The sequence below is a fragment of the Bombina bombina genome, chromosome 4 (assembly GCF_027579735.1).
Source record: "Bombina bombina isolate aBomBom1 chromosome 4, aBomBom1.pri, whole genome shotgun sequence".
Taxonomy (NCBI): domain Eukaryota; kingdom Metazoa; phylum Chordata; class Amphibia; order Anura; family Bombinatoridae; genus Bombina; species Bombina bombina.
This window is the reverse complement of record NC_069502.1, coordinates 565,563,981-565,588,183: the sequence shown is the minus strand read 5'-3', so window position 1 is coordinate 565,588,183 and position 24,203 is coordinate 565,563,981. Positions and strand designations below refer to the sequence as shown.

Sequence of the window (24,203 nt, the reverse complement as noted above, 5' to 3'; positions counted from 1 at the left end):
TGTCTTCTCCTCTACCATTTGAAATTCCTCTGTCTATCCCTATGAATTTTAAAGGTTGGATTTTTCCCATGATGTTGAGCAAAATGTCTAGCTACACTTGTGTCTCTGCCATAAATTATGTCATCTCAATGTTCCTGAACTCTTTCTTTGAAAACTCTTAGTTTTTCCTACATAAAAATAGGGGCAGGAACAGTGCAACATGTATACTACACCTACTGAGTTGCAATTGGCAAATATTCTGATTTTAAACGGTTGACTATTGTTGCTCGCAAATGTTTTGCTTTTTTGCATATATGGGCAGTATACACAATGGCCACAAGGATAGATTCCTTTTACTTCTTGCCTTAATCCTAGCTAGTTTAAAGAAGGGGACCTTACAAATCTGCTTTTTACCAATTTATCTTTCAAACTGGGAGTTTTTTTATGGTCAATAATGGATATTCTCCTACCCTATCTTTTATTTTTTCATCCAAAGTAAGAATGTGCCAGTGTTTAGACAGTATTTCTGTGATCTTTGACCACTGACAGTTGTAAGTAGTTATAAATCTGGTTTGATTTAAGGTGGATTGAGGACTAGATTGGTAGAGTAGAGTAATGTGTCTTTTTCCTAACTTTGTTGAGGGAAGATTAAATCAGTTTCTTTGAATACCGTTGACTGAGAAATCTTTCCTTCATAAGTTCAGCATGATATTCAAACTTTGTTTTAGAAAAACAATTTCTTTTCAGACGTAGGAATTGACTATAAGGAGTGCCTTTTTTTTTAGATGTTGAGGATGGCAGCTTGATGCATCTAAAAAACAGAATTTATGTTTACCTGATAAATTTCTTTCTCCAACGGTGTGTCCGGTCCACGGCGTCATCCTTACTTGTGGGATATTCTCTTCCCCAACAGGAAATGGCAAAGAGCCCAGCAAAGCTGGTCACATGATCCCTCCTAGGCTCCGCCTACCCCAGTCATTCGACCGACGTTAAGGAGGAATATTTGCATAGGAGAAACCATATGGTACCGTGGTGACTGTAGTTAAAGAAAATAAAATATCAGACCTGATTAAAAAAACCAGGGCGGGCCGTGGACCGGACACACCGTTGGAGAAAGAAATTTATCAGGTAAACATAAATTCTGTTTTCTCCAACATAGGTGTGTCCGGTCCACGGCGTCATCCTTACTTGTGGGAACCAATACCAAAGCTTTAGGACACGGATGAAGGGAGGGAGCAAATCAGGTCACCTAAATGGAAGGCACCACGGCTTGCAAAACCTTTCTCCCAAAAATAGCCTCAGAAGAAGCAAAAGTATCAAACTTGTAAAATTTGGTAAAAGTGTGCAGTGAAGACCAAGTCGCTGCCCTACATATCTGATCAACAGAAGCCTCGTTCTTGAAGGCCCATGTGGAAGCCACAGCCCTAGTGGAATGAGCTGTGATTCTTTCGGGAGGCTGCCGTCCGGCAGTCTCGTAAGCCAATCTGATGATGCTTTTAATCCAAAAAGAGAGAGAGGTAGAAGTTGCTTTTTGACCTCTCCTTTTACCTGAATAAACAACAAACAAGGAAGATGTTTGTCTAAAATCCTTTGTAGCATCTAAATAGAATTTTAGAGCACGAACAACATCCAAATTGTGCAACAAACGTTCCTTCTTTGAAACTGGTTTTGGACACAGAGAAGGTACGATAATCTCCTGGTTAATGTTTTTGTTAGAAACAACTTTTGGAAGAAAACCAGGTTTAGTACGTAAAACCACCTTATCTGCATGGAACACCAGATAAGGAGGAGAACACTGCAGAGCAGATAATTCTGAGACTCTTCTAGCAGAAGAAATCGCAACTAAAAACAAAACTTTCCAAGATAATAACTTAATATCAACGGAATGTAAGGGTTCAAACGGAACCCCCTGAAGAACTGAAAGAACTAAATTGAGACTCCAAGGAGGAGTCAAAGGTTTGTAAACAGGCTTGATTCTAACCAGAGCCTGAACAAAGGCTTGAACATCTGGCACAGCTGCCAGCTTTTTGTGAAGTAATACCGACAAGGCAGAAATCTGTCCCTTCAGGGAACTTGCAGATAATCCTTTTTCCAATCCTTCTTGAAGGAAGGATAGAATCCTAGGAATCTTAACCTTGTCCCAAGGGAATCCTTTAGATTCACACCAACAGATATATTTTTTCCAAATTTTGTGGTAAATCTTTCTAGTCACAGGCTTTCTGGCCTGAACAAGAGTATCGATCACAGAATCTGAGAATCCTCGCTTCGATAAAATCAAGCGTTCAATCTCCAAGCAGTCAGCTGGAGTGAAACCAGATTCGGATGTTCGAACGGACCCTGAACAAGAAGGTCTCGTCTCAAAGGTAGCTTCCAAGGTGGAGCCGATGACATATTCACCAGATCTGCATACCAAGTCCTGCGTGGCCACGCAGGAGCTATCAAGATCACCGACGCCCTCTCCTGCTTGATCCTGGCTATCAGCCTGGGGATGAGAGGAAATGGCGGGAACACATAAGCTAGTTTGAAGGTCCAAGGTGCTACTAGTGCATCCACTAGAGCCGCCTTGGGATCCCTGGATCTGGCCCCGTAGCAAGGAACTTTGAAGTTCTGACGAGAGGCCATCAGATCCATGTCTGGAATGCCCCACAGGTGAGTGACTTGGGCAAAGATTTCCGGATGGAGTTCCCACTCCCCCGGATGCAATGTCTGACGACTCAGAAAATCCGCTTCCCAATTTTCCACTCCTGGGATGTGGATAGCAGACAGGTGGCAGGAGTGAGACTCCGCCCAAAGAATAATTTTGGTTACTTCTTCCATCGCTAGGGAACTCCTTGTTCCCCCCTGATGGTTGATGTACGCAACAGTCGTCATGTTGTCTGATTGAAACCTTATGAACCTGGTCCTCGCAAGCTGGGGCCAGGCCTGGAGCGCATTGAATATCGCTCTCAGTTCCAGAATATTTATCGGTAGAAGAGATTCTTCCCGAGACCAAAGACCCTGAGCTTTCAGGGATCCCCAGACCGCGCCCCAGCCTATCAGACTGGCGTCGGTCGTGACAATGACCCACTCTGGTCTGTGGAACATCATCCCTTGAGACAGATTGTCCAGGGACAGCCACCAACGGAGTGAGTCTCTGGTCCTCTGATTTACTTGTATCTTCGGAGACAAGTCTGTATAGTCCCCATTCCACTGACTGAGCATGCACAGTTGTAATGGTCTTAGATGAATGCGCGCAAAAGGAACTATGTCCATCGCCGCCACCATCAACCCGATCACTTCCATGCACTGAGCTATGGAAGGAAGAGGAACGGAATGAAGTATCCGACAAGAGTCCAGAAGCTTTGTTTTTCTGGCCTCTGTTAGAAAGATCCTCATTTCTAAGGAGTCTATAATTGTTCCCAAGAAGGGAACCCTTGTTGACGGGGATAGAGAACTCTTTTCCACGTTCACTTTCCAGCCGTGAGATCTGAGAAAGGCCAGGACAATGTCCGTGTGAGCCTTTGCTTGAGGAAGGGACGACGCTTGAATCAGAATGTCGTCCAGGTAAGGTACTACTGCAATGCCCCTTGGTCTTAGCACCGCTAGAAGGGACCCTAGTACCTTTGTGAAAATCCTTGGAGCAGTGGCTAATCCGAAAGGAAGCGCCACGAACTGGTAATGTTTGTCCAGGAATGCAAACCTTAGGAACCGATGATGTTCCTTGTGGATAGGAATATGTAGATACGCATCCTTTAAATCCACCGTGGTCATAAATTGACCTTCCTGGATGGAAGGAAGGATAGTTCGAATGGTTTCCATCTTGAACGATGGGACCTTGAGAAATTTGTTTAAGATCTTGAGATCTAGGATTGGTCTGAACGTTCCCTCTTTCTTGGGAACTATGAACAGATTGGAGTAGAACCCCATCCCTTGTTCTCTTAATGAAACAGGATGAATCACTCCCATTTTTAACAGGTCTTCTACACAATGTAAGAACGCCTGTCTTTTTATGTGGTCTGAAGACAACTGCGACTTGTGGAACCTCCCCCTTGGGGGAAGTCCCTTGAATTCCAGAAGATAACCCTGGGAGACTATTTCTAGCGCCCAAGGATCCAGAACATCTCTTGCCCAAGCCTGAGCGAAGAGAGAGAGTCTGCCCCCCACCAGATCCGGTCCCGGATCGGGGGCCAATATTTCATGCTGTCTTGGTAACAGTGGCAGGCTTCTTGGCCTGCTTTCCCTTGTTCCAGCCTTGCATTGGTCTCCAAGCTGGCTTGGCCTGAGAAGTATTACCCTCTTGCTTAGAGGACGTAACACCTTGGGCTGGTCCGTTTTTACGAAAGGGACGAAAATTAGGTCTATTTTTTGCCTTGAAGGGCCGATCCTGAGGAAGGGCGTGGCCCTTACCCCCAGTGATATCAGAGATAATCTCTTTCAAGTCAGGACCAAACAGCGTTTTCCCCTTGAAAGGAATGTTTAGTAGCTTGTTCTTGGAAGACGCATCAGCCGACCAAGATTTCAACCAAAGCGCTCTGCGCGCCACAATAGCAAACCCAGAGTTCTTAGCCGCTAACTTAGCCAATTGCAAAGAGGCGTCTAGAGTGAAAGAATTAGCCAATTTGAGAGCATTGATTCTGTCCATAATCTCCTCATAAGGAGGAGAGTCACTATCGAGCACCTTAAGCAGTTCATCAAACCAGAAATATGCGGCTGTAGTGACAGGGACAATGCATGAAATGGGTTGTAGAAGGTAACCCTGCTGAACAAACATCTTTTTAAGCAAACCTTCTAATTTTTTATCCATAGGATCTTTGAAAGCACAACTATCCTCTATGGGAATAGTGGTGCGTTTGTTTAAAGTAGAAACCGCTCCCTCGACCTTGGGGACTGACTGCCATAAGTCCTTTCTGGGGTCGACCATAGGAAACAATTTTTTAAATATGGGGGGAGGGACGAAAGGAATACCGGGCCTTTCCCATTCTTTATTAACAATGTCCGCCACCCGCTTGGGTATAGGAAAAGCTTCTGGGAGCCCCGGCACCTCTAGGAACTTGTCCATTTTACATAGTTTCTCTGGGATGACTAAATTTTCACAATCATCCAGAGTGGATAATACCTCCTTAAGCAAAATGCGGAGATGTTCCAATTTAAATTTAAATGTAATCACAACAGATTCAGCCTGCTGAGAAATGTTCCCTAAATCAGTAATTTCTCCCTCAGACAAAACCTCCCTGGCCCCCTCAGATTGGGTTAGGGGCCCTTCAGAGATATTAATATCAGCGTCGTCATGCTCTTCAGTAACTAAAACAGAGCAGCCACGCTTACGCTGACAAGGGTTCATTTTGGCTAAAATGTTTTTGACAGAATTATCCATTACAGCCGTTAATTGTTGCATAGTAAGGAGAATTGGCGCGCTAGATGTACTAGGGGCCTCCTGAGTGGGCAAGACTCGTGTAGACGAAGGAGGGAATGATGCAGTACCATGCTTACTCCCCTCACTTGAGGAATCATCTTGGGCATCATTGTCATTATCACATAAATCACATTTATTTAAATGAATAGGAATTCTGGCTTCCCCACATTCAGAACACAGTCTATCTGGTAGTTCAGACATGTTAAACAGGCATAAACTTGATCAGAAAGTACAAAAAACGTTTTAAAATAAAACCGTTACTGTCACTTTAAATTTTAAACTGAACACACTTTATTACTGCAATTGCGAAAAAACATGAAGGAATTGTTCAAAATTCACCAAATTTTCACCACAGCGTCTTAAAGCCTTGAAAATATTGCACACCAATTTTGGAAGCTTTAACCCTTAAAATAACGGAACCGGAGCCGTTTTAAGCTTTAAACCCCTTTACAGTCCCTGGTATCTGCTTTGCTGAGACCCAACCAAACCCAAAGGGGAATACGATACCAAATGACGCCTTCAGAAGTCTTTTATAAGTATCAGAGCTCCTCTCACATGCGACTGCATGCCATGCCTCTCAAAAACAAGTGCGCAACACCGGCGCGAAAATGAGACTCTGCCTATGCTTTGGGAAAGCCCCTAAAGAATAAGGTGTCTAAAACAGTGCCTGCCGATATTATTAAATCAAAATACCCAGAATAAATGATTCCTCAAGGCTAAATAAGTGTTAATATCAATCGATTTAGCCCAAAAAAAGTCTACAGTTTAAATAAGCCCTTGTGAAGCCCTTATTTACAATCGTAATAAACATGGCTTACCGGATCCCATAGGGAAAATGACAGCTTCCAGCATTACATCGTCTTGTTAGAATGTGTCATACCTCAAGCAGCAAGAGACTGCAAACTGTTCCCCCAACTGAAGTTAATTGCTCTCAACAGTCCTGTGTGGAACAGCCATGGATTTTAGTTACGGTTGCTAAAATCATTTTCCTCATACAAACAGAATTCTTCATCTCTTTTCTGTGTCTGAGTAAATAGTACGTACCAGCACTATTTGAAAATAACAAACTCTTGATTGAATAATGAAAAACTACAGTTAAACACTAAAAAACTCTAAGCCATCTCCGTGGAGATGTTGCCTGTACAACGGCAAAGAGAATGACTGGGGTAGGCGGAGCCTAGGAGGGATCATGTGACCAGCTTTGCTGGGCTCTTTGCCATTTCCTGTTGGGGAAGAGAATATCCCACAAGTAAGGATGACGCCGTGGACCGGACACACCTATGTTGGAGAAAACTGTTTGTGGCTGTATTTTTTCTATAGTTTTCTGTTACTATAGATGTACCTTCTTTTTTAATCATGATGTCCAAGAATGCTAGTTCCTTTTTATCATGAATCATCGTCAGTACAATATTGTGGTTATTGGTATTCAGTTTTGAAACAAAGTTTTTCAAAACTTCAGATGGGCCTTTCCACAGTATCAAGATATCCTCCACATATCTCAACCAAAGTGAGATATGTGTTTTAAAAATATCACTGTATTTTTCATATACATCAAAGTACTCCCAGGCTCCCAAGTGGAGACAGGCATATGTTGGGGCGCACACTGTACCCATTGCTGTGCCACAAATTTGTATATAAAGAGATTTATCAAATTGAAAGACATTATTTTCCAAGATAAACTGCAATAATTCCAATGTAAATAAGGTTTGTTTTTCAAATGACTGACCCCGTATATCCAGGAAGTGTCTGCAAGCCTCCGTACCTATTTCATGTGGGATGGAGGAGTATAGGCCTTCCACATCTAAAGAAACTAGTATTGTTTCTGTTTCAACTGTGATACCGTCTAGCTTTTTTAAGAGGTCTGGGGTGTCTTTTACATAGGAGGGCAATGATGTAAGGAATGGACGTAGAAAGTGGTCAACATAATTCCCTATATTTTCACTGATACTCCCTATTCCAGAGAAGATAGGTCTTCCTGGGCGGTGGGACATGTTTTTATGTAGCTTGGGGATAATATAGAAAGCTGGCATCACTGTATTTTTGGGTAAAAGATACTAAAAAACGTTTAATTAAATTATGTTATCACTCTTAGCAGAATTTAAACATTTTTGTAATTTGCTTTGCATATTCGAAAGTAGATTAATAAATAATTTTTCATATTGTTGTTTATCATTTAACTGTCTTTTTACTTCATTTAAATAATACGATTCATCTAGTAAAACCAAATTTCCGCCCTTATCCGCCGGCTTTATGATTACATTTTTGGCTTCAGTTAGTTCTCTAAGGGCTTTCCTTTCTCTATAATTTAGATTATCATATGGCATAGATTCTTCCACTACTGTTTTCACAAATATTCGTCTAGATGACGAGTTTTGCGGTAACAGGGGTGCATTGCTAACTTGCGGTTTATTCTCACCGCTCACTTAACTGCAGCGCTGGTATTACAGGTTTTTATCAACCCGGCGTTAACAGGCAAGAAGTGAGCGTAGAGCAAAATTGAGCTCCACACTGCACTCCAATACCAGCACTGCTTAAGTCAGCGGTGAGATGGTTATACTCAGTAACGCAACCCCATTGATTCCTATGGGGAAACACATTTTATGTTTACACCTAACACCCTAACATGAACCCTGAGTCTAAAAACCCCTAATCTTCCACTTATTAACCCCTAATCTGCCGCCCCCCCGACATCACCGCCACCTACATTATACTTTTTAACCCCTATTCTGCAACTCCGGATATCGCAGCCACCTACATTATACTTATGAACCCCTAATCTGCTGCCCCCAACATCGTCGACACCTACATTATATTTTTTAACCTCTAATCTCCCTCCCCCAATGTCGCCGCAACCTACCTATCTAAGAGCCCTATCAAAATAAAAAGCCCCCCCAAAATAGAAAAAAACCCTAGCCTAAACTAAACTATCAATAGCCCTTAAAAGGGCGTTTTGCGGGGCATTACCCCAAAGAAATCAGCTCTTTTACCTGAAAAATAAAATACACACAACTAACCCAACAGTAAAACCCACCACCCACACAACCAACCCCCCAAATAAAACTCTAACTAAAAAAAACCTAAGCTCCCCATTGCCCTGAAAAGGGCATTTGGATGGGCATTGCCCTTAAAAGGGCATTTAGCTCTATTGCTGCCGAAAGCCCTAACCTAAAAGTAAAACCCACCCAATACACCCTTAAAAAATCCTAACACTAACCCCCGAAGATTCACTTACCGGGAGAAGTCTTCATCCAAGCGGCAAGATATCCTCAACGAAGCCGGCAGAAGTGGTCCTCCAGATGGGCAGAAGTGGTCCTCTAGATGGGCAGAAGTCTTCACCCAGACGGCATCTTCTATCTTCATCCTTCCGACGCGGTGCGGCTCCATCTTCAAGACATCCGGCGCGGAGCAGCCTCTTCTTCCGACGTCTTATTGCTGAATGAAGGTACCTTTAAGTGACGTCATCCAAGATGGCGTCCCTTAGATTCCGATTGACTGATAGAATTCTATCAGCCAATCGGAATTAAGGTTGACAAAATCCTATTGCCTGATGCAATCAGCCAATAGCATTGAACTCAATTCAATTGGCTGATCCAATCAGCCAATAGGATTGAGCTTGCATTCTACTGGCTGTTCCAATCAGCCAATAGAATGCGAGCTCAATCCTATTGGCAAATTGGATCAGCCAATAGGATTTTTTCAACCTTAATTCCGATTGGCTGATAGAATTCTATCAGCCAATCGGAATCTAAGGGACGCCATCTTGGATGACATCATTTAAAGTTACCTTCATTCAGCAAGAAGACGTCAGAAGAAGAGGATGCTCCGCTCCGAATGTCTTGAAGATAGAGCAGCTCCGCGTTGGAAGGATGAAGATAGAAGATGCCGTCTGGGTGAAGACTTCTGCCCGTCTGGAGGACCACTTCTGCCGGCTTCGCTGAGGACATCTTGCCGCTTGGATGAAGACTTCTCCCGGTAAGTGAATCTTCGGGGGTTAGTGTAAGGATTTTTTAGGGGTGTATTGGGTGGGTTTTATTTTTAGGTTAGGTCTTTGCCAGCAATAGAGCTAAATGCCCTTTAAAGGGCAATGCCCATCCAAATGCCCTTTTCAGGGCAATGGGGAGCTTAGGTTTTTTAGTTAGGGTTTTATTTGGGGGGTTGGTTGTGTGGGTGGTGGGTTTTACTGTTGGGGGGGTTGTGTGTATTTTTTTTCCAGGTAAAAGAGCTGATTTCTTTGGGGCAACGCCCCGCAAAAGGTCATTTTAAGAGCTATTGATAGTTTAGGCTAGGGTTTTTTTTTATTTTGGGGGGGGGGGGGCTTTTTTATTTTGATAGGGCTCTTAGATTAGGTGTAATTAGTTTAAATATCTTGTAATTTGTTTTTTATTTTCTGTAATTTAGTGTTTGTTTGTTTTTGTAATTTAGCTCATTGTATTTAATTTATTTAATTGTATTTAATTTAGGTAAGTTATTTAATTGTAGTGTAGTGTTAGGTGTTAGTGTAACTTAGGTTAGGTTTTATTTTACAAGTCAATTTGTATTTATTTTAGCTAGGTAGTTATTAAATAGTTAATAACTATTTAGTAACTATTCTACCTAGTTAAAATAAATACAAACTTGCCTGTAAAATAAAAATAAACCCTAAGATAGATACAATGTAACTATTACTTATATTGTAGCTAGCTTAGGGTTTATTTTATAGGTATTTCGTTTTAAATAGGAATAATTTAGTTAATGATAGTAATATTTAGATTTAATTAAAATATATTTAAGTTAGGGGGTTAGGGTTAGACTTAGGTTTAAAAGGTTAATAAATTTAGAATAGTGGCGGCGACGTTGGGGGCGGCAGATTAGGTGTTAATAAGTATAATGTAGGTGGCGGCGATGTTTGGGGCGGCAGATTAGGGGTTAATAATATTTAACTAGTGTTTGCGAGGCGGGAGTGCGGCGGTTTAGGGGTTAATATGTTCATTCTAGTGGCGGCGATGCCCGGAGCGGCAGATAAGGGGTTAATAATTTTATTTTAGTGTTTGCAATGCGGGAGGGCTTCAGTTTAGGGGTTAATAGGTAGTTTATGGGTGTTAGTGTACTTTGTAACACTTTAGTTATGAGTTTTATGCTACAGCTTTGTAGTGTAAAACTCATAACTACTGACTTTAAAATGCGTTAGGAATCTTGGCGGTACAGGGTGTACCACTCACTTTTTGGCCTCCCAGGACAAATTCGTAATACCGGCGCTATGCAAGTCCCATTGAAAAAAGCCTTTACGAAATTTAGGTAAGTTAGTTTGCGGTAAGGCCAAAAAAAGTGTGCGGTGCCCCTAAATCTGCAATACTCGTAATACCAGCGGGCGTAAAAAAGCAGCGTTAGGACCGGTTAACGCTGCTTTTTTACCTTAACGCAAAACTCGTAATCTAGCCAATAGATATTGCTGGAATTTGTGCTAAAGAGGGCATAAACGTGGAATTTGGTTTAAACCTGCTTTTCCATTTTACCTGATTGAAATCATTGCCCATTTCATTATTTTCATCTAGCAAGGATTGTAAATTGCTTATGGCATCCTGATCTGTAATTTGTTCTGCATCTGTTCTATGCATGGTTTGGGATAGCACTATCTTTCTAGCAAAAAGATGTAAATCTTTTGATATCTCAAACTTATTTAGCTTATTTGTCGGATAAAAACTAAGTCCTTTTTTGAGAACATTAACATGTGCCAAATTTAATCTAAATGAAGAAAGGTTAATCACTTGTAGTTAATCACTAGGGGGGTAATTTACTAATAATTTCTGAATGATCTCCTCAGAGGTTTTTTGCCCCTTGTCATGTTTTGTCTCCCATACTCCCCTCTCCCTCTCTGCTGTCTCAATGGGTATCGTTTCTGCAATGGAGGAGATTCGAACCTCGTGGAAAGCAACAGCTGATTTGATACGGCATGTCAGAGAAAGTCACTGAAGTCGCAAATCGCTCAATCCGGAGGTTCCTGGAAACAAGCTAAAGATACGCTAAAAACCTTGCTGATTGGAAAATATCGGCTTTGAGGTACTATACACCTTGAATGAAAAGTATGTATCTGATTGTTTTCCCGGCTCGAGATCTAAAAGACAATATGATGTTTGTGCTTACTGGACACCTGTAAGTCAGTTCCGTCAGGGATATTTCAGTGTTGCATATCACTGCAAATTACTGCATTAATGATGTTGAAATCCACTATCTTTTCATGAGGCTTTGCATTTGCATCTAAAGCAGATTTGAGAGGATGCTTTTACTTCGTAACCTCTACTTGATGATAATAATTGAGAGGTATATCTGTTGTTGTGTTGGAGAGGTATATCTGTTGTTTGTGTTGGACTTTATCTATGGCCGGACAGTCCTTTAAAATCTATGTTTCATACAAACCCTCTTGATTGACCAGAATATTTAACCACATCAGGTGGTTAGATGTTTATGCACAGTTAGATGATTTATGTTAGTGGCCATATGCCAATATGCAGGTCATATACTGTATATATTCTTTATGTGGAAAATATGCATAGGTATACTAGTCTATTGTAGTGATGCATCACTAATTTATCCAATGTTTTTTTATCTGACTTAACAAATGGTCTCTGCATTACAACATTAGTTTGGCCGCCATTTTCTGGTTGTATGCAGTGTGATGCCTCTCCCTCTGGGAAACTGTTTTGAGCAATAAAAGAGTGCTGCAATCCCTCTCTTTCTAAACATACACAAGTATATTTCTTTTCTTAAAGTAAAATAATTTGATATTCTTTAAAATACTTACCTTTTGCGTTATAGTAAACATAACGCCGATCCTCTGCCCGCAGCTCCTGCTTTATTTAGCAGATCGATTACAAATTCAGCTTCCTCCAGCCGGATCATCATCGATATGCTGCAGGACAGAGGATCAGCGTTATGTTTACCATAACGCAAAGGTAAGTATTTTTTTTTAAAAAGCTGTCATTGTAGAGTTTAATGAATGAAAGTGCCCATGTTTTTAATATTACTTTTAGTTACTGGGCACTTATTTATTACATTTTACAATCACTTTAATATACATTCTTTTTCTTATGGTTTCACTGTATAGTTTGCAAAGGCTGAAAAGCAAAGGACATCTTGATAGTTCAGTATATTTTAAACTATTCTTATTCCTATACTAGACTTAAAAAGGGCCATTTAGTTAAAAAAAAATCATTAGAGAATTGCCATTTTAAGGACAAGCAACTTGTTAATGTTATGTGTTTAATCCCTGCAAAGGGTTCAAACACATCCAATCAACATTGCCTAGTCATACAGAGGGCAGGGTTTAAAAACATAATCATTAAACAGTTGCTAGTCTTAAAATGTCATGTTCTAACGAACTGGAGCATGTCATTTTTCAACTATAATGGCCCTTTAATTGTTGAACAGTTGCAAAGTAAAGGCAAAAACCAATAATTTTGTGTTAGCAGAAATGGTGTTTTTTCTTTATATCTTTAATATTTACAGAAGCAAAACTTGCTTGTAGGCACTTAATCCACAGTTGCAATTTTGATAAGTTATGATTAAATTAGCTGTAATTCCTAATATTAGAGAGTGCTACAATGGAGTGCTAAAATATACATTTAGATCCCTGTGTCAGCTTAAAGGTTAAAACATTTTCAGACAGAAGTTAAACAGATTTCAAAAGTGTTATAATCAAACAACCAAGCAACAAAAACAGAAAACATTGCAATATACATTTTCATAATTAACACAGACAAACAAAATCTCACCATGAACTCTCCAGGCCGGTTTCATTTGCTGTCTTAAGACAGACAGATTGTTGTATGCCAAGATGGCAGCATCTAAAGCATTAATTCCTTCCAATGGATATGCAGCTGCATGAGAAGCTTTTCCATAATATTTCACAGTCACACTAGGAAATAAAAGCCAGCACTTTGCATTTATTTATTTTTATTTTTTTTAACAGACAGGCCATCACACAATACTAAAATGTTTACATTAACCACAAATATTGTTAGTCCTCTTCATACAGATTACCAAAAAAAAAAAATTACAAAGTTTATTACTGTAGAGTAAGCAGAACAAGGTTTTATTAAACGATTTACAAAAAACAAACTTTATGCTTACCTGATCAAATTCTTTCTTTCTTTCGGGATATGGTAAGTCTACGGCATCATAATTACTGTTGGGAATATCACTCCTGGCCAGCAGGAGGAGGTGGTGACAAAGAGCACCACAGCCAAGCTAAGTATCACTTCCCTTCCACAAACTCCAGTCATTTGACTGAAGGTAAATTGAGAAAAAAGGAGCACAACAAGGCGTAGAGGTACTGAGGTTTTAGCTAAAAATAACGGTCTTAAAATAAAGGGCGGGGGCCGTAGAATCACCATATCGGAAAGAAAGAAATTTATCAGGTAAGCATAAATTTTGTTTTCTTTCCTAAGGTATGGAGAGTCCACGACATCATCAATTACTGTTGGGAACCAATACCCAGCTAGAGGACACAGATGAATAGGGAGGGACAAGACATGTTACCTAAACAGAAGGCACCACCGCTTGAAGAGCCTTTCTCCCAAAAGAAGCCTCAGCCGAGGCAATTAACCTTAGAGTAGATATCCACTAACCAAGATTTCAGCCACAAAGCCCTGCAGCCTAGCACAGCGAAGCTAGATGTCTTGGCTCCCAGTCTAATCACTTGCAGAATAGCATCAGAAATAAAGGAATTGGCTAGCTTAAGAGCCTTAATCATGTCTTGGATTCTCATCCAATGGAGTCTCTACGTGGAGGGATCAGATAAGGCATCAAACCAGTAGGATGCAGCACTTGTAACCGAGACCAATACACACCGCAGGTTGCCATAGGAGATCTGAATGAACATATATTCTTTTTAAATAAACCTCCAGTTTCTTGTCCATAGGATCTTTAATAGAACAGCTATCCTCAATAGGAATAGTAGTTCTCTTAGCTAGAGTAGAAATAGCCCCTTCTACCTTAGGAAGCGGTGTGCCATGGTTCAGTTACTGGAAGTCAGCGACTGGAAATATCTTCTTGAAAATAGGAGACGGGGATAAGGATACCCTGGTCTCTCCCACTCCTGAGAAATAATATCCCTAGCATGGTCTGGGACAGGAAAGACCTCCTTAGAGGAAGGAATCTCAAAGTAATTATTGAGTTTGCTAGCTTTCTTAGGCTGAACAACAACAGGGGTGCCTGAGTTGTCCCAAAGTAGCTAAAATCTCATTTAACAACACACAAAAAGGTGTTCAAGTTTAAATCTGAATGATACCCCCTTCAGCTTTAGACAAGGGAGTTACACTGTCTGACTCTAAGAATTTCTCCCTAATATAGTCCTGAAGAATCTTCCTCATCCAGATTTAAGAGGAAGGGCCAACTGTGAACATTACTGGAATCAGAAACCCTCTATCTGATTCTCTAAGTTTCCTCTTACGTTTCCCCTTTAACATAGGAAAATCAGCTAACGCAGCTGAAGATACTTGAGTGGCAATTTCTGCCCTTCAAATACACTCCACTAGGAGTTATAGAAGAACCGCAGGGCACTGCATGTGATGCTGTTGAGGCCTGGGACCGTTACAGGAGAAAGAATGTTGTAATACCTGAAACAAAATCATCTTGAGAGACATTAGGTTCTGTAATGAAAATCTTTTCTTTACACTATAAAGTCTTCTTAACACATGAGGAGCAGAATTGCATAGATGAAGCAATCTGGGCTTCTAAACATAAAATACAATCATTTATAGTAGACTCCTGTTCTAAATCAGATATTGTCTTAGAAAGAATTTTCCCAGGGCAAGAAAAAAACAACTTGTTTTTCAATACACCAACTATATATTGTCTTTTAAAACTTATCGTTTCCTCTGTGCTTTACAACAGGACTCGATTAGTAATAGGAATAAAAAGAAAACATAATTTATGCTTACCTGATAAATTTATTTCTCTTGTAGTGTATCCAGTCCACGGATCATCCATTACTTGAGGGATATTCGCCTTCCGAACAGGAAGTTGCAAGAGGATCACCCACAGCAGAGCAGCTATATAGCTCCTCCCCTAACTGCCATATCCAGTCATTTCGACCGACAACAAACAGAGAAAGGAGAAACCATAGGGTGCAGTGGTGACTGTAGTTAATTAAAATTTAGACCTGCCTTAAAATGACAGGGCGGGGCCGTGGACTGGATACACTACAAGAGAAATACATTTATCAGGTAAAGCATAAATTAAGTTTTCTCTTGTTAAGTGTATCCAGTCCACGGATCATCCATTACTTGTGGGATACCAATACCAAAGCTAAAGTACACGGATGATGGGAGGGACAAGGACAGGGATTAAGCGGAAGGAACCACTGGCATGAAGAACCTTTTCTCCCAAAAACAGCCTCCGAAGAAGCAAAAGTATCCAAATTTGTAAAATTTGGAAAAAGTGTGAAGCGAAGACCAAGTCGCGGCCTTGCAAATCTGCTTCAACAGAGGCCCTCATTTTTAAAGGCCCAGGCTGGAAGCCACAGCTCTAGTAGAATGAGCTGTAATCCTTTCAGGGGGCTGCTGTCCAGCAGTTCTCATAGGCTAGGCGTATTATGCTCCCGAAGCCAAAAGGAAAGAGAGGTTAGCAGATGCTTTTTGACCTCTCCTCATCTGTCCAAGTAAACGGACAAACAGGGAAGATCTTTGATGAAAATCCTTAGTAGCTTGTAAGTAAAACTTCAAGGACGGACTATGTTCCAGATTATGTAAAAGACGGTTCCTTCTTTGAAGAAGGATTAGGACACAATGATGAGAACAACAATCTCTTGATTGATATTCTTGTTAGAAACAACCTTAGGTAAAAACCCAGGTTTGGTCCGCAGAACTACCTTATCCGCATGAAAAATCAGATAAGGAGAATCACATTGTAGGGCAGATAACTCAGAGACTCTCCGAGCCGAGAAATAGCCATCAAAAAAAGAACTTTCCAGGATAAAAGCTTAATATCAATGGAATGAGGGGTTCAAACGGAACTCCTTGAAGAACTTTAAGAACCAAGTTTAAGCTCCACGGGGGAGCAAACAGTTTTAAACACAGGCTTAATTCTAACCAAAGCCTGACAAAATGCCTGAACGTCTAGAACCTCGGCCAGACGCTTGTGCAAAAAAATAGACAGAGCAGAAATCTGTCCCTTTAAGGAACTAGCTGATAATCCTTTGTCCAAACCCTCTTGGAGAAAGGACAATATCCTAGGAATCCTAACCTTACTCCATGAGTAATTCTTGGATTCACACCAATAAAGATATTTACGCCATATCTTGTGGTAGATTTTCCTGGTGACAGGCTTTCGTGCCTGTATTAAGGTATCAATGACTGACTCGGAGAAGCCACGCTTTGATAGAATCAAGCTGTCAATCTCCATGCATGTCAGTCTCAGAGAAATTAGATTTGGATGATTGAAAGGACCTTGTATTAGAAGGTCTTGTCTCAGAGGTAGAGTCCATGGTGAAAAAGGATGACATGTCCACTAGGTCTGCATACCAGGTCCTGCGTGGCCACGCAGGCCGCTATCAGAATCACCGATGCTCTCTCCTGTTTGATCTTGGCAATCAGTCGAGGGAGCAGAGGAAACGGTAGAAACACATAAGCCAGGTTGAAGAACCAAGGCGCTGCTAGAGCATCTATCAGCGTCGCTCTGGGTCCCTGGACCTGGATCCGTAACAAGGAAGCTTGGCGTTCTGGCAAGACGCCATGAGATCCAACTCTGGTTTGCCCCAACGATGAATCATTGAGCAAACACCTCCGGATAGAGTTCCCACTCCCACGGATGAAAAGTCTGACGACTTAGAAAATCCGCCTCCACAGTTCTCTACGCCTGGGATATGGATCGCTGACAGGTGGCAAGAGTGAGACTCTGCCCAGCGAATTATCTTTGAGACTTCTAACATCGCTAGGGAACTCCTGGTTCCCCCTTGATGGTTGATGTAAGCCACAGTTGTGATGTTGTCCGACTGAAATCTGATGAACCTCAGTGTTGCTTAACTGAGGGCCAAGCCAGAAAAGCCTTGTATATTGCTCTTAACTCCAGATATTTATTGGGAGGAGTTTCTCCTCCTGAGTCCCACGATCCCTGAGCCTCAGGGAGTTCCAGACATGCACCCCAACCTAGAAGGCTGGCATCTGTTGTTACAATCGTCAATCTGGCCTGCGAAAGGACATACCCTTGGACCAGATGGACCCGAGATAGCCACCAGAGAAGAGAATCTCTGGTCTCTTGATCCAGATTAGTAGAGGGGACAAATCTGAGTAATCCCCGTTCCACTGACTTAGCATGCATAATTGCAGCGGTCTGAGATGCAGGCGCGCAATGGCACTATGTCCATTGCCGCTACAATTAAGCCGATTACTTCCATACACTGAGCCACTGACGGGCGTGGAATGGAATGAAGGACACGGCAAGCATTTAGAAGTTTTGATAACCTGGACTCCGTCAGGTAAATTTTCATCTCTACAGAATCTATAAGAGTCCCTAGGAAGGGGACCTCTTGTGAGTGGGGATAGAGAACTCTTTTCCACGTTCACTTTCCACCCATGCGACCTCAGAAATGCCAGAACTATCTCTGTATGAGACTTGGCAATTTGAAAGTTGACGCCTGTATCTGGATGTCGTCTAGATAAGGAGCCACCGCTATGCCTCGCGGTCTTAGAACCGCCAGAAGTGAGCCCAGAACCTTTGTAAAAATTCTTGGGGCTGTGGCTACAAATTGGTAATGCCTGTCTAGAAAGGCAAACCTTATGAACCGATGATGATCTTTGTGAATCGGTAGTGTGAAGGTAGGCATCCTTTAAGTCCACTGTGGTCATGTACTGACCCTCTTGGATCATGGGTAGGATGGTCCGAATAGTTTCCAATTTTGGGAATTTGTTTAAGATCTTTAGATCCAAGATTGGTCTGAAGGTTCCCTCTTTCTTGGGAACCACAAACAGATTTGAATAAAACCCCTGTCCTTGTTCCGTCCGCGGAACTGGATGGATCACTCCCATTACTAGGAGGTTTTGCACACTTAGGAATGCCTCTTTCTTTATCTGGTTTGCTGATAACCTTGAAAGATGAAATCTCCCTTGTGGAGGAGAAGCTTTGAAGTCCAGAAGATATCCTGAGATATGATCTCCAACGCCCAGGGATCCTGAACATCTCTTGCCCACGCCTGGGCGAAGAGAGAAAGTCTGCCCCCCACTAGATCCGTTTCCGGATAGGGGGCCGTTCCTTCATGCTGTCTTGGGGGCAGCAGCAGGCTTTCTGGTCTGTCTTGCCCTTGTTCCAGGACTGGTTAGGTTTCCAGGCCTGTCTGGAATGAGCAACAGTTCCCTCTTGTTTTGAAGCGGAGGAAGTTGATGCTGCTCCTGCCTTGAAATTTCGAAAGGCACGAAAATTAGACTGTTTGGCCTTTGATTTGGCCCTGTCCTGAGGAAGGGTATGACCCTTGCCTCCAGTAATGTCAGCAATAATTCCTTTCAAGCCAGGCCCGAACAAGGTCTGCCCCTTGAACGGAATGTTGAGTAATTTAGACTTAGAAGTCACGTCAGCTGACCACGATTTAAGCCCTAACACCCTACGCGCCTGGATGGCGAATCCGGAATTCTTAGCCGTTAGTTTAGTCAAATGAACAATGGCATCAGAAACAAATGAGTTAGCTAGCTTAAGCGTTCTAAGCTTGTCAATAATTTCATCCAATGGAGCTGTATGAATGGCCTCTTCCAGGGCCTCAAACCAGAATGCCGCCGCAGCAGTGACAGGCGCAATGCATGCAAGGGGCTGTAAAATAAAACCTTGTTGAATAAACATTTTCTTAAGGTAACCCTCCAATTTTTTATCCATTGGATCTCAAAAAGCACAACTGTCCTCAACCGGGATAGTGGTACGCTTTGCTAAAGTAGAAACTGCTCCCTCCACCTTAGGGACCGTCTGCCATAAGTCCCGTGTAGTGGCGTCTATTGGAAACATTTTTCTAAATATAGGTGGGGAAAAGGGCACACCGGGTCTATCCCACTCCTTGCTAATAATTTCTGTAAGCCTTTTAGGTATAGGAAAAACATCAGTACACACCGGCACCCCGCATAGTATCTATCCAGCCTGCACAATTTCTCTGGAATTGCAACTGTGTTACAGTCATTCAGAGCAGCTAATACCTCCCCAAGCAATACACGGAGGTTCTCAAGCTTAAATTTAAAATTAGAAATCTCTGAATCAGGTTTCCCCCAGTCAGAGATGTCACCCACAGAATGAAGCTCTCCGTCCTCATGTTCTGCATACTGTGACGCAGTATAAGACATGGCTCTTACAGCACCTGCGCACTCTGTATCTCTCCTAATCCCAAAGTTATCACGCTTGCCTCTGAATCAGGCAATCTAGATAATACCTCTGACAGGGTATTATTCATGATTGCAGCCATGTCCTGCAAGGTAATCGCTATGGGCGCCCCTGATGTACTTGGCGCCATTCTAGCGTGCGTCCCCTGAGCGGGAGGCGAAGGTTCTGACACGTGGGGAGAGTTAGTCGGCATAACTTCCCCCTCGACAGAATCTTCTGGTGATAATTCTTTTATAGATAAAGACTGATCTTTACTGTTTAAGGTGAAATCAATACATTTAGTACACATTCTCCTATGGGGCTCCACCAGGCTTTCAAACATAATGAACAAGTAGATTCATCTGTGTCAGACATGTTTAAACAGACTAGCAATGAAACTAGCAAGCTTGGAAAACACTTTAAAACAAGTTTACAGGCAATATAAAAAACGTTACTGCGCCTTTAAGAACACAAATTTTGTCCAAATTTGAAATAACAGTGAAAAAATGCAGTTACACTAACGAAATGTTCACAGTGTATGTAATAAGTTAGCAGAGCATTGCACCCACTTGCAAAATGGATGATTAACCCCTTATACCAAAAACGGAATAACAATTGACAAAAAACGTTTTTAAACAGTCACAACAACTGCCACAGCTCCACTGTGGCTTTTTACCTCCCTCCAATACGACTTTTGAAGCCTTTTGAGCCCTCTAGAGAAGTCCTGGATCATGCAGGAAGAAGCAGGATGTCTGTGTCTGTAATTTTTGCTGCGCAAAAAAGCGCTAAAATAGGCCCCTCCCACTCATATTACAACAGTGGGAAGCCCCAGGGAACTGTTTCTAGGCAAAATTCAAGCCAGCCATGTGGAAAAAGCTAGGCCCCAATAAGTTTTATCACCAAACATATATAAAAAAACGATTAAACATGCCAGCAAACGTTTTTAAAATACATTTTTATAAGAGAATGTATCTCTATTAATAAGCCTGATACCAGTCGCTATCACTGCATTTAAGGCTTTACTTACATTACTTCGGTATCAGCAGCATTTTCTAGCAAATTCCATCCCTAGAAAAATATTAACTGCACATACCTTATTGCAGGAAAACCTGCACGCCATTCCCCCTCTGAAGTACCTCACTCCTCAGAATATGTGAGAACAGCAAAGGATCTTAGTTACTTCTGCTAAGATCATAGAAAACGCAGGCAGATTCTTCTTCTAAAGACTGCCTGAGATAAACAGTACACTCCGGTACCATTTAAAAATAACAAACTTTTGATTGAAGAAATAAACTAAATATAAAACACCACAGTCCTCTCACGACCTCCATCTATGTTGAGGGTTGCAAGAGAATGACTGGATATGGCAGTTAGGGGAGGAGCTATATAGCAGCTCTGCTGTGGGTGATCCTCTTGCAACTTCCTGTTGGGAAGGAGAATATCCCACAAGTAATGGATGATCCGTGGACTGGATACACGTAAAAAGAGAAAAAAAAGACGTAACCGAGCAATATACACTGGAATACACAACCTCAAGTGACCTCACACCTCAGCTTGGCTGAGGCGCCTACCTGATACCCCAAATAGGAACAAAAATTCTGACTCCAAAGAACAGGTCCTAACAGCCAACACCGCTACGTAACTTGTTCCTAATGAGCATCACATGATCAGGCTAAGCTTATTGTGGTTATGCTGATAACAGCGTAAAGAGTGGCAGTAGCCCTAGAAACTACACAAATGAATGTCAGCCCCAACTGTGCTTAATAAATATTTGCCGTATAAACATATATTCTTTAAAAATTAAAAAGATCTACATGTTACCATAAGAGCCCTAAAAGATTTAACCACTTCACCACCTGAAGAGATTAAACAGTCTCAGTCACAAATTGCAGTGCCTGCTTCATGCCCACATCAATACTAAATAAGGATTATCCTGTCCCATAATGATTTTCAGTTATGCAGGGTCAATTTATTAAAGTGCATATTCTCCCCATCTGGAAGCAAAAACACTTACCTGCTACATCAGCTGTTCGGCATGTAGACAGCTCACTAGGTATGCAAGGACACAATTCCTCACAGAGACCTGTGGAAGAGAAAAGGACAGAGTCACCTACTCTGACCTATACCAGGGCAGCCAAATGTTAGGAACTTGTAAGGTGGGCCTTACTGTGTTTTTCCTAACTGATTGAAAGCCACCACTACCCTTACTAAAGAGATTGATGTGGAATACAGCTAGACCCATAAACTTGCTTGTAGAAAAATCCAGTTTTCCTTCAGGCACCAAAACTTTACCTCCTCCATGTAATGAAGGCAAAGAGAATGACTGGGGTTTGTGGGAAGGGGAGTGATACTTAACAGCTTGGCTGTGGTGCTCTTTGCCTCCTCCTGCTGGCCAGTAGTGATATTCCCAACAGTAATTGATGATGCCGTGGAATCACCATATCTAAGGAAAGAAAATAGGTATTCTATAATTGGAAATAGGACATTGGAGCTTATATATTTTGTTTGTTTTGGAAAATGTTATAATTTTCTCAGTTGTATGCAACATTACAATTTATAGTCACAATGAACTGTAATGCATGAATCTGTCAGGGTACTCAAATGCTGAATCACTTGGAAGTGATGGAGCCTGTAAAACAAAACTGACATGAACATTTCTATGTAAAAAATAAAAAGGGAAAATATTTTACCTCAAAAAATTTCCACAGTAACCACTTCCCCTAAGAACTTTTAGTGGCCAATCAGGACAGGATGTTTGTCCTAGGACTAACAAGGGAGAGTGCATTAAGCATGCAAAGGCACAGTCAGTTTATTTCCATCTTCAGTTTAAGGCAGTTTGCCATGAAATCTTGCAAGATCATGGTGAAATTCCACAAAGATCACAGTAAAGCAGTGTGAACTCAGCAGTGATTAAGCTGGTTTGAATCCCAGTTTTTTGTGCTTAGCTTTGTTTCAAGGAATATGGTTTTACTTTTTGAGGCAAGGTGCGGGGTTCTGCCCCCCCCCCCCAATACTTTTTTTTGTCCTGTTTCGGTGGTCCTCTCAATCTTTTGATAGGCAAAAGATTAAAAAAAATTAAATATAACTTCATGGAATGTAGGGGTATAACCTCACTAATCAAGAGAAATATGTATTATCCGCCACCTCCAGAGGCTGCAGCCACATATTGTTGTTATCCAGGAAACACAGCTCAATTCACAAGAGGTGAATAAACCGGAATCCAAATGGATCAGTGAGGTTATTGTCACCCCCTGTAGAGGAGAAAGAGAAGGATAGCTTGCCTCTTTAATAAATCATTAGATTATAAGATCCTCTTACAAGAATTAGATAAGGGAGAAATATTTATTATTGTACATTTTGAAGTTGCAAAGATTAGATATGTATTATGCGCTGTTTATGGTCCTAACATTGACATGGACTTTTGGAACGAACTTTATAAAAGACTTCTACCCTTTGCTACCTCAAAATGATCCTGGAGATTTAAATAAATTAGATAGGATTAAGGTAAGACCTACCAGGCGGCATAACAAGATACTCAAAAGCTTTTGTAAATCCCTTAATCTCAAGGATATCTGACAAATTCATAACCCTGATCAGAAATTATATACGTGTGATTCGAAGGTACATAAGACCTTTTCTCTAATAGATTTTTTTCTGGTTAGTGAAAGTTTACTGAGTTGTGATCTAGAAACGGATATCAACTATATATATTTATCAGACTACGCAAGCATCTTTCTTTCTTTTATGTCACTGAATTTGCGGTGTTCCTGCAAGTTTTTATTCCAATAAAGACTAACTGTTTTTACTTTGAATACTTGGTCGGAGTCTTCAGTGCCGGGATTTGTGATGACGTATCTGAATTGAGCCTATCCAGGGGGTTTTCCCTGATCACGTGACCAACACTCCCACTGTGAGTGTGTCTACGCGGAAGAACGCCACAGTTTGGGAGCGTGAATCGGCTGGAGCATCCTGCCATAGTGTGTCTGTTTGTACATTTTTAACAAGTACTATATTCAAAACAACATGAAGTCCCTTTACTTTACATCATCTACCATAACCCTTTTTTTTTAAAAGATAAAGATAACTCATAGGCAGCATTAATTACAATTGATGCTGAGAAGGCTTTTGATTCAATCACACAGGACAATTTATTTCACCTCTCTGGAGAAATGTAGGTTTTCTAGTCATTCCAAAGACTTTATTAGACTTATATACAGTAATTCCACCTCAACCCTAGTAATTAATGGTATCTAACTCCAAAGTTCACTATCGCAAGAGGCAACAGACAGGGTTGTCCACTTTCACCACTCCTTTTCAATATAGCTCTCGAACCACTCGCAATTTTACTTCAAAATGAATTGGAGGGGTTGGGGGGGGGGAAGGTTTTATTGTTGTATGCAGATGATTTATTGTTAACTTTAAGAAAAAATATCTATCCTATGAAAATATCACAAGTTTAGCTCCTTTACAGGATATAAAATCAACCTTTCAAAATCAGAAATGTTATGGTTAAACAAAAGTCCAA

At 41.3% G+C, this 24,203-nt stretch overlaps 1 protein-coding gene across 2 annotated transcripts in view; it reads right to left on the bottom strand.

The window, feature by feature from the left end:
- The window catches only part of PM20D2 (peptidase M20 domain containing 2), a 190,484-nt gene that overhangs the window by 92,557 nt on the left and 73,724 nt on the right, over window positions 1-24,203 (bottom strand). For both annotated transcript variants that reach the window (XR_008402028.1, XM_053710537.1), the window contains exon 3: window positions 13,120-13,262. Coding sequence is in view for 1 of the 2 variants with exons in the window: in XM_053710537.1 (XP_053566512.1) it covers window positions 13,120-13,262 (143 nt within the window). In the remaining variant the exon portion in view is untranslated. The remainder of the gene's footprint in view (window positions 1-13,119; window positions 13,263-24,203) is intronic.